Source organism: Mobula hypostoma, chromosome 20, assembly GCF_963921235.1.
Source record: "Mobula hypostoma chromosome 20, sMobHyp1.1, whole genome shotgun sequence".
NCBI lineage: Eukaryota > Metazoa > Chordata > Chondrichthyes > Myliobatiformes > Myliobatidae > Mobula > Mobula hypostoma.
This window is the reverse complement of record NC_086116.1, coordinates 50,255,528-50,271,794: the sequence shown is the minus strand read 5'-3', so window position 1 is coordinate 50,271,794 and position 16,267 is coordinate 50,255,528. Positions and strand designations below refer to the sequence as shown.

The 16,267-nt window shown below is 38.9% G+C and overlaps 1 protein-coding gene across 2 annotated transcripts in view; it reads right to left on the bottom strand.

Annotated features, from left to right (window-relative positions):
- rint1 (RAD50 interactor 1) overlaps positions 1 to 16,267 on the bottom strand; it is a 48,796-nt gene that overhangs the window by 29,376 nt on the left and 3,153 nt on the right. For both annotated transcript variants that reach the window (XM_063072879.1, XM_063072880.1), the window contains exons 2-7: positions 12,723 to 12,964; positions 8,397 to 8,570; positions 5,043 to 5,192; positions 3,923 to 4,079; positions 2,272 to 2,382; positions 218 to 443 (exon numbers count right to left, since the gene is read on the bottom strand). In XM_063072879.1, the coding sequence (XP_062928949.1) occupies positions 218 to 443; positions 2,272 to 2,382; positions 3,923 to 4,079; positions 5,043 to 5,192; positions 8,397 to 8,570; positions 12,723 to 12,964 (1,060 nt within the window). The remainder of the gene's footprint in view (positions 1 to 217; positions 444 to 2,271; positions 2,383 to 3,922; positions 4,080 to 5,042; positions 5,193 to 8,396; positions 8,571 to 12,722; positions 12,965 to 16,267) is intronic.

Here is a 16,267-nt window from a genome sequence, read left to right as displayed (position 1 = left end):
TTATCTGGTAGTAATGCATCGCTGCCATTCATTCTATTGGGTTTCGCTTAGTAGGAAGTAATGTCTTGCAGACTCATGTACAATGTTTCAAATTTATCTCCCAGTAGTTACAAACAACAATAAATCAATTATATTATCATTCAACTGACCTATCATGCAAAAGATAGTTAAAAAAAAAGAGAATTACTCTTCCACAAGAGTCCATGTTAATGCTTACATTTTCTTTCCACTGTCAACCATTTCTGAAAGCAGGTCTCTTCTGAGAGGATGTGCATACAGCTTGGGAGGCTGCTAAGATAGCCATGGGCACTATGCAGTTCTTTTTCAAATAACAATATTTCATCCACCATGTGACAAAACAGGCTATCATCATAGAGGAGCTTTGGAATATCAGCAGACATCTTCTCCAAAACCAGCATTACAAGACCCCGTGAGAACTCCAGCTAAATAACAAAGACAGGTGGAAACATGTTATTTGAATAAATTAGACTAAATACTGCCAAGTTTCATAATAAGATTTGAAGGTTAAAATATACAGTAACCTGATAATACTTTATGCAATTGTAGATTTTTATACCATACTATTTTTATAGCTGTGTAAATAACATGTATTAGTTAAAAAAAGCAACACCAATCGAAAATAAAAATAAAGAAAAAAAATAGCTGATGGTGGGAACCTAAAATAAAAACAGAAAATGCTGGAAATACTCAGCCCACATTTGCGGGAGGAGAAATAAAATTAATATTTTAAGTTGAAGATACTTTGTTAGAACTGACAAAGTTTTTTCAACTTAAAATGTTTACTCTGTTTCCCTTCGTGCAAGTGTAATGTAATCCAATTCAGTTGTCCTATCTCTTCCAATTTTAATTTCAAAATTTGAATAATGACTTCATTATTCAAAAAATGAATAATCGAAAATCAATTCAAAGGCTGCCATTTGTTCATGTGATTAAGCGTGTTATAAATATGTTAATGAAAGTGGTTCCTTTAGATTGTCATAGCCGTGGGAATAGTGGGGATAAGCTCCCACTACCCATTAAATGCTCCCAATGGTGTGTGTCTCAAATAGCCTCTGACAACCAAATCCACCTCCTGGTCTTCGCATGTGGCTTAGCTACTAAGCCTGGTGGAACCATTTCTACAGGCAGAAGGGGCAAAAGCAGGTGACTAGTTCCTTAATACTAGTCACATCAGGCACACGGGGCTCATTAGCCCTGGCTGCAGCTCATCTAGAAGGAAAATGCTCATCCCAAACCTCCGCTTCCTTGTGGCTATACCCACTCATGGCGAAGGCTTTGGGAGTAAACCCAGAGGTAAAAATCGGGAGCTGGAGTCCTTAAGGCAATCCTATGTTGAGTTCAATGTTGACAGGCAACTCCTGTGATGCCACAGGTGCCAAACTGTATCAGTCTCTGCCCTTCCCTTGGATTTACCAGCTGCATGAAGAAAGGGAGCCTGCAGCATAGGGAACAGCTTGCTCTTTATATCTTATTGCCCTGCTTTACATATCATGTAGACATCTAGGATGCAATATCCATGGTCAGCCCCAACTCATGGAAGGCCTCGTAATGAAAGTGCTCAAATTCACAATGATTTTTATAAAAGGTGATTCTAAGAATTTGTAAACGGAAATATGGCTGGAGCATAATTATGCAAAGGTTCAAAGGAAATAGAATGCTGGATTGAGAAATAAATTATCCTCACAGAACATTCTCACTAATTTGAAATATTTTGGAAGAGAATTTTTAAGGGATAATTGAATAAACTATCTTTTCCACAACGCAAACAACTCATTTTCTAACTTTTATCATATACTTCCTTTGTCTTTCAACAATAAAAATGTGTAACATCTAGTTTATAAGCTGTAAGATCTTATTACGATAAAAAAACAGTATTAACAGTAATACTCCACAGCACCTGCCTCTTAGCTCCAATAATCCGGGTTCAGTAGTGACCTCTGGTGCTCTGTGGTGTTTGTACACTTCCCCTGTGATTGCAGACAATTTCTGAGTGCCCTCCAAGGACAGGCCCATTCATAAGTTAATTGCCCAGAGTGAATTTCTCCATGTGTGTAGGTGAGTGGTGAAATCTAAGGGGAGTTGATCGGAATGTTGGCAAAATAAAATAGGATCAATGTAGGATTAGTGCAAATGGTTATCTGTGCTCAGCATGGGCTCGGTGGACTGAAAAATCCATTCTGGTGCTTTAAAAATTCGTAACTCCAATATAACTGATTGCTAGAAATCTTAATTCTCTGTATAAAACCTTACCCTGGCGTCTAAAGGAGAGCCTGTTTTATCTATAATGGGCTGAATTTTCTGTTCCAAAAACTTGGTATGGTTTCCAATCCACATTAGCACCTGCGTCAGATACCACTCTGGCTGCAGAAATAGAAAATAACTTGTATTTTACCAGTTCCAACAATATTCCTGATGCTTAAAACACACTTAATATTAAGATTTGAACTTAGCACAACTTTTAGAATGTGGATTCGCACAATTCAAAAGTAAGCAACATACAGTTCTCAGTAGAAGCTAGGTTAAAAACTCCATATCTTGTCACTAGGATTAACTTTACTGTAAGTTACTCAGTTCAAAATAACTGGTTAAAATACTAAAATGACAAATATAAATCAGCACTGTAGATTTATATTCATGTAGAAATAATTTTTATGACATATGTCCAAAAATGACGGTATTTTCTTCTGCACATTGACTCCAGGAAAATGTAAGCTATTGGAATGTTTACTGAAGCAAAGGCAGTGAAAACGAAACTCAAGCTTTTATTTAAATGATTGAAGTTTACATAGTGACTCATGAAACAAATATTAGCCAATACTTCATTTTGCATTTCATATTTTGCATACTCTGTAATGACACAAAATGAAGCCATTTGGTCCATTGAGTTTATGTCAGTTTTAAGAACAATTTCTGCATTTATTTCTCTATAAGCTTTTGGAGAAAGGAACAATTTACTATGTGGAATTCTGTTGATAGAGACCAATGCATCACTTAATAAGTTAAAAACTGCCAAATTGTTGGTTTAGTTTTGGGCTGCGAGAACATGAGCTGCAAAGTGATACGAGGAAAAGGTAAATGGCTGGAGAAGAAGGAATTTGATGTGAGAGGAGAGTCGACCATGGAAGAAAAGGAAGGAGTAAGGGCATCAGGAGGAGGTGACAGGTAGGTGAGGAGAAGAGAAGTAGTAAAAGGGGAGCGAGAGTGTGGAGAAAGGGTCAATGGAAGAAAAGTGAAGAGGGAGGGGAAAAGTTACTGCAAGTTAGAGAAATCAACGTTTGTGCCATTAAGATCGAGGCTACCCAGACAGAATATGAGGTGTTGCTCCTCCAACCTGAGAGCGGCCTCATCATGGCAGTAGAAGATGCATGAAACGACATGTCAGAATGGAAATGGGGATTGGAATTAAAATGCTTGGCTACTAGGAAACCAGATGCTCAACAAAGCTGCTATGGGAGATCTCACGGATGTAGAGGAGGCCACATCAAAAGCACTGAATACAGTAACCGACCCCAACAGATTCATAGGTGAAGTGCTGCCTTACCTGGAAAGATTGCCTGGGGCCCTGAATGAAAGTGAGGGAGGAGGTGAATGGGCAGGTGTAGGATTTTGGTTGCTTGCAGGGATTGTGTCAGGAAGGAGATTGGTGGGGAGGGATGAATGGACAAGGGAATCATGGAAGGAGTGATCTCTGCAGAAAGCAGAGGTAAATATGTACTTGGTGGTAGGAATTTTTAAGAGCAACTTGTAAGAGCATTTGTCTAGATCTTCAAATGTCAAAAATGAAAACCTCACAAAGAACAAATAGGGATAGTAAATCAAAAATTTGAAATAGGCAATTCTGGCTATAATAGAATTCATTGCATTATTTTATATCAAATATAAGTTTCAAAAAATTTTAAACCTTAGTTAGCATATTTGTTTGTCTGTTGCCAGAAAAATGGTATTTAAATCTCTTCTGTAGTGGTAGTAACATAAGCTGAATGGGAATTGCAATAGGCAGAGACGGTGGAATATCATACTTCTCTGGCAACTGCTTCGGTTTAGTTATTAGTTCATCTCTACATCAATGAGTTAAGGTTAATTTCAGTCCAATTCAAAAAGGATATTAAAACAAAACTCCTAAAAACGTCAGTGAAAGGCACCGTGTACTTGCAAAAATACAGGTTATTTTTCCAGAAATGCTTATATATAATTACTTCATTAAAGATAGTTGCACTACAGTTGTTAATAACAATAAATCTAACATTCGAATAAAGCAGAAAGATAACTCCTCTTATACTGTAAACTGAGAAGGGAACCAATAAAACCCAAAATCTGAGACCAAAGTGCTGTTTGGCACATATTTATGATGAACAAAGAATTTCTGTAAACTGGCAGTCAGATGCTTAGTGTTCGCAACATCTGCTTTTTTTTTGGACTTTCAAGGAATTCCAACGCAAGCTTTCAGCAACAACACAATATGACTGACAAATATTTATCACCATCTCCTGGTCTAAAGTAGTTGCTACATCAGAAAAGCGTAACCTTCAGAAACCATGAAGAGTAAAATCGAAATAAGTATTTCTTGGCTAGTCCTATTAACAACTTCAACTGTATGCAATTTTGAAAATTAGCTAAAACACAGGTCAACATTTTTGAACATTTTCAAAATGTTATTACATTTCCTATGCTTGTTCTGCATATGTAAGCAGCATCAATAAGGTATATTTTTATTTTTTCTTCTATTCCACCTCCATAGTAGATAGAATTTGCTGATTTTCAAGTATCTCACAGGTGTCTATTCATCTTTGACTGAGGAGCCAGTTTGAACTGTGAAATTTGGAAGTTCACCTGGCACAAGAAAAATCTCAAAAGAGCACCCTTGTACTCACACTAGTTTACCCAATTGTGAACTTAAAGTTAGTGCTTAATGATGACAAAATGTAATAGAACTATTTTTATATTTTTCCAGCAACTTGTGATTTGGAGGTAAATCCATATTTAAGTAAGATAACTTTGTTAGTGTAAATGAAAAAGGATACGATGTCTGCAGCTTGAGGAGTTGAATGAATACTGTTTCTAAGTTGTTGTTGAGTTCTGTTGAATTTCCCACTGATGCCAGTGCAAGAGTCTGGGATTGCTGGGGTCCAATGAAAGGCCAATGCAGTTGCTTTAGAATTTCATCAAAATCACTATGTGGAAGAAATAGTCAATGAATCTTTTCAAACAGATTTCTCTCTTCCAAATATTTATATATAATGAGTTATTTATAATAAAAACATAACCAAATGCAGCAGTGATCCTGCTCCCAAGCTGTAGCAACTTTTGCTGATTTATTTACAAGGACATGCAGGTCTCTTGAATTTCCTTATAACCATAGAATAAAAACTTTATTACAGTTGAACATAGCTAGTTTTTGAAGCCTCTGAAGAAGCTAGGAGTGAAAGGAGGAATATTACCAAGATTGCATAAAATTTTATAGTATCTTGTACTCTACCACTTTAATAAATAAATAAAGTATTAAAATAAATTTTTCTTATCCACTTCCCTAATAATTTATTTCTGTTGCCGAGTTTAAAAAAGGTAGAAAACAACATGTTTTTAAAAAATATACAGTATAGAAATGACTTTAAAATATGTTGTTCAAGGGAATCTGGGAATACTTGTACATAAAACAATAAAAGTTAACATCTAAGTACCGCAAGCTATTAGGAGAACAAACAGCTATCATAAAGACATCTTACCAAAATTATACAGGACCCAGATAAAACTGCATCTGGAATATTGTGTACAGGTCTAGTCTTCCAACTTAAGGAAGAGTATGCTTACAGTAGAGGAAATGCAAGGTTTACTAGATTAATTTCTGTGTTGGGAGTCTGTCCTTTGAGATGACATTAAACAGACTACTGCCATACACTGATGTTTTGAATGAAAGGTGTTCAAATTGAAGTATACAAACTTCTGGCAGGGCTTGACAGGTTAATGTAGGGATAATGTTCCTCCTGTTTTAACTATCTAGTACTGAAGGCATAACATCATAAACAAAACTACTGGTCATTCAAGTCTGAGTTTAAAAGAAATTTCTTCCCTTGGAGGGTGGTGAAGCAGAGGAATTCATGGAGTTGAGGAAGCTCAGCCACTAAGTATATAAAAAATAATGGTTGTCTGTTTCCTGTGATCCTCTTAAACTCAAAAAAGTTTGGTATCCTGTTCACCTGAGGGGACCAAGACATTTAAAAGATCCACGGAGTGCAATGGAGGGTAATGGTGTGGGCGAGATCATGCTTCTGTCTCCATCACTATGGGATCAAAGATCAACTGTGTGTGCTTCAGCACAGTAGAATTTACAGCAGAATGACATGGTCCTGCACTCAAAATCCTCCTCCTGGGAAATTGTGCACTAAGAACCACCAAAGGAGTCTCAGAAAATTAAAATCCATCAACATCAGCAACTCTACCCAAACAAGTGACGACTCTCCGAAGTTCTTTGAGAAGGAAGCCAGGATTCCAGGTTGGCTGAAGGCTTCAGGACCTTGTTCTCAGAATGTATTTGCCAGGAAGGTAAAACTGGCAGTAGCTGGAGTGGGGAAATGGGGAAAAGAAAGCAGGATTGAGAGGAAATGAAAAGACAGTAGATGAAGGACCATTGTGTTCTTTTTCCAATTGCTCACCATCTTGACTTGAAAATATACTTTCATTGTTTCTGAGTTTAAGCTCCATAACTTGTGGGATTCAGCACATTGCTTTCTCAAAGAAATTAAATAAATACAACACTAATACCAAAACATCTATGTTTTTAATGGGGGAAGGCAATTGAGAGAGAGGAGGAAGACAGAGCGGCAACAGAGAAAGTGGGAACAGTAGGAAGACTGACGAGGAAGTGGTTGCAGGAAAATGATGCAGGTGAGATCATACGTTTACTTGATCATTGTGTCTGTCTGCTTGGGATACGCATGAATGTATATTTACATTTACATATCTGCAAGGTGCAAGCACAGCCCGTTACCCATTTGTTTTGGACTTCCTTGCTTTTGGATAAAGGGCTTGCACTATTAGCACTGTGCAGCAGCAGATCTGCAACAGCCAACTCATTCTGTACTAATTATCACACAGATAGTTTTCTCAGAAGCAATTCAAGATAGGTGGAGTTGTGGATAATGAGGTAGGTTTTCAAAGCTTGCAGAGAGATTTAGACCACTTAGAAGAGTGGACTGAAAGATGGCAGATGGAGTTTAATGCTGATAAATGTGAGGTGCTACATTTTGGTAGGACTAATCAAAATAGGACATACATGGTAAATGGTAGGGCATTGAAGAATGCAGTAGAACAGAGGAATCTAGGAATAATGGTGCATAGTTCCCTGAAGGTGGAATCTCATGTGGATAGGGTGGTGAAGAAAGCTTTTGGTATGCTGGCCTTTATAAATCAGAGCATTGAGTATAGGAGTTGGGATGTAATGAAATTGTATAAGGCATTGGTGAGGCCAAATTTGGAGTATTGTGTATAGTTCTGGTCACCGAATTATAGGAAAGATGTCAATAAAATTGAGGGAGTACAGAGGAGATTTACTAGAATGTTACCTGGGTTTCATCTCCTAAGTTACAGAGAAAGGCTGAACAAGTTGGTTCTTTATTTTTTGGAGTGTAGAAGGTTCAGGGGGGACTTGATAGAGGTATTTAAAATTATGAGGGGGATAGGTAGAGTTGACGTGAATAGGCTTTTTCCACTGAGAGTGGGGGAGATTCAAACAAGAGGACATGAGTTGAGAGTTAAAAGGCAAAAGTTTAGGGGTAACATGAGGGGGAACTTCTTTACTCAGAGAGTGGTAGCTGTGTGGAACGAACTTCCTGCAGAAGTGGTTGAGGCAGGTTCGATGTCGTCATTTAAAGTTAAATTGGATAGATATATGGACAGGAAAGGAATGGAGGGCTATGGGCCGAGTGCAGGCCGGTGGGACTAGGTGAGAGTAAGAGTTTGGCACAGACTAGAAGAGCCGAGATGGCCTGTTTCCATGCTGTAATTGTTATATGGTTCATCCTCAGTGCTCTGGAAACCATAAGCAGAAATATTCAAGATATTTGGGTCTTGGAAATTAAGGGGATTAAGAGAAAAGGGAAATTGACATGGAAGCAATGATCTTACTGAAAGGCTGAGCATTTTGAGGGCCAAATAGCCTACTCTTTTTTTCCCTTATATTCTACATAAAATATTAGAGAATCTAGAAAATATTAACAATTGATAACTGTAGGAGATTTTTAAGTTAACTTTTAAAAGAAAAATATAACCACTTGCTTTTCAGAAATTTCACAACATATTTTATTCTATTACATCCAACGTTAAAATTGCTAATTGATTTTATCCCTAGTAACCAATATTTCACTTTTTTCAATACTCACTTAGTCAATCTGTCCTTGAGAATTTTATGCCAAAATTTGACAGTGGATCTTATGAAACTGAGCAGATGAGTGCAAGATGATTCTTGAAGCTTTATGTCTAATTCTGCCATGGAAACTAGAGTGTTGGCAGCATCTGAGACACTATTTGTCATTAGGTGCTGTTGAATACAATCACTGGAGAGAAAATATAATATTTTAAGAGTAGTATTTACAAGTTAACAAATACAAAAAAAGATGCACAGAATAAATTTAATAATGAACTTGAGAAAATTCACGTTCTCACTAGAATTATGGTGAAGGGTGATTTAAGTCATTGCCTAACTTCAACTCTTTTCAAAATGATGGGATTTAATACTAAAGAGATAACCCAAGAAAGCAGAGCCTCTGTTAAATAAGAATGAAAGAAATAATAGTAGCCTCTCTGCTTAACAGACAATGCCTTGCCCTCAGCATCAATTCAGTGAATACACAACTTCAAACATAGATCCTTCTTTAGGTCCAGAAACCTAAACAATGCGCACTTATCTGGTGTGTTGCCAACAAAGCCCTCTACAACTGCACAGGACTTATTTCTGTAAGGTGAGTATCTTACATTAAAGATATAGATCTTACATTAACTTACCAAGCACAGTAGACTCCACTGAGCCAAAGGTTAATTCTACTGGATTACTAATCAAAAGAAATATGAACACAATAAACCAGGTACTCTGAATTAAGAATATACTTCTGTGAATTGTAAAGAGCAGCTCAGTGATAGAATTCAGACCATAAAATATAGGAGCAGAGGTAGGCCATTCGGCCCATCGAGTCTGCTCCGCCACTCAATCATGGGCTGATCCAATTCTTCCAGTCATTCCCCACTCCCCTGCCCCATACCCCTTGATGCCCTGGGTAATCAAGAACATATCTATCTCTTCCTTAAACACACCCAATGACTTGGCCTCTACAGCCGCTCACAGCAACAAATTCCATAGATTTACTACCCTCTGACTAAAGTAATTTCTCCGCATCTCAGTTCTAAATGGACATCCTTCAATTCTGAAGTTGTGCCCTCTTGTCCTAGAATCCAATACCATGGGAAATAACTTTGCTATATCTAATCTGTTCAGGCCTTTTAACATTCAGAATGTTTGTATGAGATATCCCTCATTCTCCTGAACTCCAAGGAATACAGCACAACAGCTGCCAGACGTTCCTCATACAGTAACCCTTTCATTCCTGGAAACATTCTTGTGAATCTTCTCTAAATCCTCTCCAATGTCAGTATATCCTTTCTAAAATAAGGAGCCCAAAACTGCACACAATACTCCAAGTGTGGTCTCACGAGTGCTGTTGGACTCCGGCTATATTCCACCGAGATACAACACTGGGAGTCACGAGAGGTTGTTCCTGCCTGTGGCCATTGAACTTTGCAGCTCCTCCCGTGGAGGGTCAGACACCCTGAGCCAATAGGCTGGTCCTGGACTTATTTCCATCTGGCATAGTTTGCATTTTGTTGTTTGATTGTTTGTGGTTTTTGTATTGCTATATTTATGCTCTATTCTTGGTTGGTGCAACTGTAATGAAACCCAATTTCCCTCGGAATCAATAAAGTCTATCAATCTACCTATCTAATAGAACCTCAACATCATATCCCTGCTCTTATATTCTATAACTCTAGAAATGAATGCCAACACTGCATTCACCTTCTTCACAACTGACTCAACCTGGAGGTTAACCTTTAGGGTATCTTGCACAAGGACTCCCAAGTCCCTTTGCATCTCTGCATTTTGAATTCTCTGCCAATCTAAATAATAGTCTGCCTGTTTATTTCTTCCACCAAGGTGCATGACCATACACTTTCCAACGTTGTATTTCATTTGCCACTTCTTTGCCCATTCCCCTAAACTACCCAAGTCTGTCTGCAGGCTCTCTGTTTGCTCAATACTACCCGATCCTCCCGCTACTTTTGTATAATCAGCAAATTTAGTCACAAATCCATTAATACTGTAGTCCAATTCATTCACATACATCGTAAAAAGCAGCGGTCCCAACACCAACTCCTGTGGAACTCCACTGGTAACCAGCAGCCAGCCAGAATAGGATCCCTTTATTCCCACTCTCTGTTTTCTGTCGACCAGCCAATGCCGCAACTTCCCTGTAATTCCATGGGCTCTTATCTTGCTAAGCAGCCTCATATGCTGCACCTTGTCAAAGGCCTTCTGAAAATCCAAGTACACCGCGTCTACTGCATCTCCTTTGTCTACCCTGCTTGTAATTTCCCCAAAGAATTGCAGTAGGTTTGTCAGGCAGAATTTTCAGAAACCATGCTGGCTTTGGCTTATCTTGTCATGTGCCTCCATGTACTCCGTAATCTCGTCCTTAACAATCGATTCCAATAACTTCCCAACCACTGATGTCAGATTAACAGGTCTGTAGCTTCCTTTCTGCTGCCTCCCACCCTGCTTAAATAGCAGAGTAACATTTGCAATTTTCCAGTCATCCAGTACAATGTCAGAATCTATCGATTCTTGAAAGATCATCATTAATGCCTCTGCAATCTCTCCAGCCACTTCCTTCAGAACCCGAGGGTGCATTCCATCAGGTCCAGGAGATTTACCCACCCTCAGACCATTAAGTTTCCTGAGCACCTTCTCAGTCATAATTTTCACTGTACGAACTTCAGTGTCAGGGAATGTCTGGTATACTGCAGACGTCTTCCACTGTGAAGACTGAAGCAAAATATGCATTCAGTTCCTCTGCCAGCTCTGCATCTCTCATTACAATATCTCCAGTGTCATTTTGTATTGGTCCTATATCTACCCTCAACTCTCTTTTACCCTTTATATACTTAAAAAAGCTTATAGTATCTTCTTTGATTTTAGTCGCCAGCTTCCTTTCATAATTCATCTTTTCCTTCCGAATAACCTTCTTAGTTTCCTTCTGCAAGTTTTTAAAAGCTTCCCAATCCTCTATCTTCCCACTAGCTCTGGCTTCTTTGTATGCCCTCTCTTTTGCTTTAACTTTGGCCACAGTAGTGTCCTTCTTCCCTTTGAAAATTTCTTCTTATTTGGAATATATTTGTCTTGCACTTCCCTCATTTTTTGCAGAAACTCCAGCCATTGCTGCTTTGCTGTCCTTCCTGCAGATGTCCCTTTCCATTCAACTTCGGCCAGTTCCCCTCTCATGCCATTGTAATTTCCTTTATTCCACTGAAATACCGACACACTGGATTTTATTTTTTCCCTCTCAGATTTCAATGTGAAATCGATCACATTATGATCACTGTTTCTTAAGGGTTCCTTAACCTGAAGCTCTCTTATCACCTCTGGATCATTGCACAACACCCAATTTCGCACACCTGAACCATCAGTGAGCTCAACAACAAGCTGTTCTAAAAAGCCATCCCTTAGACATTCTACAAATCTGACCGGCAATCCTGATCTCTAGTGAAGTCTTTGAAGTTTGCATGTGACTGCACAGGTTTCCTCCGACATCCCAAAAGTATGGTAGGCATAATTAGCCTTATAAATTACCTTGCATGTAGGTGAATGATACAACCTTGGAGGGATCAGTCGGAATGTGGGGAAAGATGTTATTGAGAAACTTAGTGGGGAATTGGGATTTCTCTGTGAGTTTGCCTAAACTGGACTATGTCACGAGAAAATATGAAAAGTGAGGAAAAATTTGTTTCAGAATTTGATCAAACAAGAAGAAGCATAAAAATAAGCTGAATCTTCATAAAACATTGGACTGACTTCAAATGGAATATCCTATTAAGTTCTGGTCACATTATAGGAGGTGAGAGAGAGCACTATAGAGGACTGAAGAGATGCTAGGACTATTTTCTTTGGAAAGAGACGGCTCAAGGGAGACTTAATAGAGGTATAAAAATAAAGAAAGATTTGAACAAAGTGGATATGGGGAGAAAAAAATTGCAAGGCTTGGGAGAAAAGGCCATTGGGAGCAACTAGTTGTTGTTCTGGTAGAGTGCTGATACAGTCACTATGAGTTGAATGGCCTCTTCTGCACATAATCTATCATAAGCAAAGAGCCGGACTCCTGCAGAGAACTGAACTAAATACAATAGACAATTAATACTCAGTAACACTGCAGACAGTATTAGGCTTTATGTCAACCTAAAAAGCAAAGCAGAGGTGAGACAAGTTGACAATATCGCCAAAAGTAGCACTATCAGGTCATCATACAGCTATTCAAACAGCATCCCTGACATTCACTCTATACATCTACTATAATCTTTTTTTAAAATCTCACACTGAACAGGATTTGAATTCTTGTAAACTCAAAGTCAAAGATCCTTTCTCATAGTTTCTCAGGCACATTTACCTTAACTCTTCTATCTGTGAAATCCATTTCAAGTACCAGAGGTGCCGCTCAATCTCTTCAATCTGTCCAATCAATACTCTCAATTCTTCCATTAAAGGCTGGGCTGTAAGTAGATGATTGTCGATAGACTCAGCTAAGGCTGCCTTTTTCATAAGAATGCCACGTAGTAACTTCTTGGAGTTTTCAGCATTCTTGAAAGCATTTTCAATTTTCTTTGGCACTTCAGATGAGACAGTAAGAACCTATATCAATTTTAACACAAAAGTTAAAATTAGGCAAATGACATTACAGAGATGTGTGTTTTATAAATCTTCACTTCAGCTTAAAAATACATGGCATTCTAAATATAGTTTTTAGGCTAACCTTGCAAGAAGGATTGGAATTTGCTCATATGCATATACAAAGGGCAAAAATTCCACATAACTGGTTTAAAATCAGAAATTCAGCTACATCTTGGGACAAAAGCACCTTCACCCAGAGATTGCATTCTAAATTGCAGGAAGATATCCAGACAAGGAATGACGATAGGGTTTCTGTTAACAGTGTAGGGTATGTATTTTCCACAGAGACAAAAAAAAAGAAGTGGCTCTCACTCCAAGCCATCTGCACTTAATTTGGGGATGCAGTACCTTTTCAATCTTTTTATTAATATCAAAATATTGAACCTAACGGAATATTAATACAGAGCTATTGGGATTACATTGTTAATAATTAGCATATATAAATATAAACTCAGTTAACACACATATATCAAACCTCCCAAAATCTTACAGAATACAAATATAGGAAACCAGTGCCCGTACTCAACATTTCTGAGAAGGAATGAACTACATTCCTGAAGTTACTGGAAGATTTTCATGACTGAAACTGCCTCTGTGTTTCACATCCAATGTTAGAATATCAATTTATTTTTAATTTCTAGCAGATCATACTGGGAAGTATGTTCTGGCAGCAACACACAGAAAATGCTGGAGGAACTCAGCCGGTCAGGTAGCATCTGTAATTTGTGCCAAATTAGATATAGCATGTATCTGGCTTTACCAGCTGCAAAAGCAATTCTCGTGATAGAGCTCAATTGCAGCGTCATTCTTTAAGGAGTCTACGTCCTTCCTGTGGAATGTGTGGGTTTTCTCCAGGCCTTCTGGTCCCCCCCCCCCCCCCGCCGACAGTCCAAAGATAAATCGGGTAGGTTAATCAATCATTGTCAATTGTCCCATGATTAGGTTAGGGTTAATTGGGTTTGTCGGGGGTTGCTGGGACAGTGAGGCTCAAAGGGCCGACTCCAAGTTGTAAGCTAAATAAACACAAATTCCTGACTGGAAGGAACCTGAAGAGCCAACCTCAAGAATGAAGTTTTCATTACAGATTTCATTACAAATGTTGGACAAGCTGTTCACCACTAGGTAGGCCATACTGAATTGTCAAATGGGGCTTCCATGGCAGGCAGCACATATCTCTATCATTATGTGAGAGAGATGCAAGTCATTCTTAAGATTCCCACTTTCAATGTTATACTAATGTTTAATATCTCTGAAAAAATTAATTGTTCAGCATGGAGCAGTAATTTTAATGGGACAGTTTTGCTTATGTTTTGATTTACACTGAATGTTTAGGTCTCAATTCAAGAAGTTCTACTCATTTAATAAGGTAGGAAAAGCCAGGAGGTCCTGGAAAGCTGAAGAGCAGGACCATCAGCGTATCTCTAGATTGCTACCTGTGCCATGCACTAGTGAGGATAAGAACAGGATGATTTTGGCAGATGAATGCATGGCTGAGAAACTGGTGCAGGCAGCAGGGTTTCAAATTTCTAGGTTATTGGGATCTCTTCTGGGAAAGGCATATTGGGGAGGCTTTAAACTAATTTGGCAGGGGGGGTGGGAACCAGAGTGATAGGGCTGAAGATAGAGCTGTTGGTTTACAAGGAGAGGCAGTATGAGGTGAGACTTTCAGGAAGAACAGGCAGATGATAGGGCAAAATTGCAATCAGTGAGATAAGCTGTAGTGTCAAAGGCAGACAAAATCAAAATGGGAGACGGATACAGGACTTGAATGTTATACTTGAATGCATGCAGTATACGGAATAAGAGATGATCTTGTAGCACAGCACAGAGATTGACAAGTACGACGTTGAGGGCTTCACAGAGTTACGGCTGAAAGAAGAGTACACCTGGGAGCTCAACATCCAAGGATGCACACTGGACAGGCAGCAATGTAGAGGGGGTGTCGTGGTTCTGATGGCAAAAAATGAAATCAAATCCTTAGAGAGTTAAAATGGAAGATGCAAAATTCTAGTGTGACGGCATTACTAACGACCATTCAAGAATCAATAGATTCTGGTTGGCTTTGGGAGGACTGGGAAATGGCAAATGTCATTCCACTCTTCAAGAAGGGAGGGAGATAGAAGAAAGGAAATTACAGGCCAGTTAGTCTGACCTCTGTAGTTGGGAAAATGTTGGGAGTTAATCGTAAAGGATGTGGTTTCAGGGTACATGGAGGCACATGATAAAATAGGCCAGAGTCAGCATGGTTTCCTTAAGGGAAAATCTTGCCTGACAAATCTGTTGGAATTTTTTGAGGAAATAACAAGAACAGGCAAAGGTGGTTCAGTGAATGTTGTGTACTTGAATTTTCAGAAGGCCTTTAACAAGGCGCTGCTTAACAAGAGCCCATGGTATTACATAGAAAGATATTAGCATGGACAGAGCAGTGGCTGATTGGCAGGAGGCAAAGAGTGGGAATAAAGGGAGCCTTTTCTAATTGGCTGCCGGTGACTAGTAGTGTTCCACAGGGGTTGGGGTTGGGACTGCTTCCATTTACATTGTATGTCAGTGATTTGGATGACATAATACAAAGACAGGTGAAGGGGCAGGTAGAATTGAGGAAGCAGCGAGGCTGCAGAAGGACTTAAACAGATTAGGAGAATGGTCAAAGAAGTGACAGATGGAAAACAGTCTCAAGAATTGTATGGTCAGGGACCTTGGTACAAGGAATAAGATCATAGACTATTTCCTAAACAGGGAGAAAATTAAAAGGGACTTGGGAGTCCTCGTGCAGGATTCCTTAAAGGCTAACTTGCAGGTTGAGTCAATGATGAGGAAGGCAATTGCATTGTTAGCATTCAATTTGAGAGGACTAGAGTATAACAACCAGGATGTAATTCTGAGGCTTTAAAGGGACTGGTGAGGCCCCACTTGGGGTATTGTAAGCAGTTTTAGGCCCCTGATTTAAGAAAGGATGTACTAACATTGGAAAGGGCTCAGAGCAGGTTCACAAGAATGATTCCGAGAATGAAAGGCATCGTATGAGGAGCAATTGATGGCTCTGGGCCTGTTCTCGCTGGAATTTAGAAGAATGAGGGGGGAATCTCATTGAAACCTATCGAATGTTGAAAGGCCTAGAAAGTGGATGTGGAAAGGATGTTTCCTATAGTGCAGGATAAGACAGCCTCAGAATAGAAGGATGTCCTTTTAGAACGGAGATGAGGAAGAATTTATTTAGCAAGAGGGTGATGAATCTGTGGAACTTGCTGCCACAGGTGGCTGTGG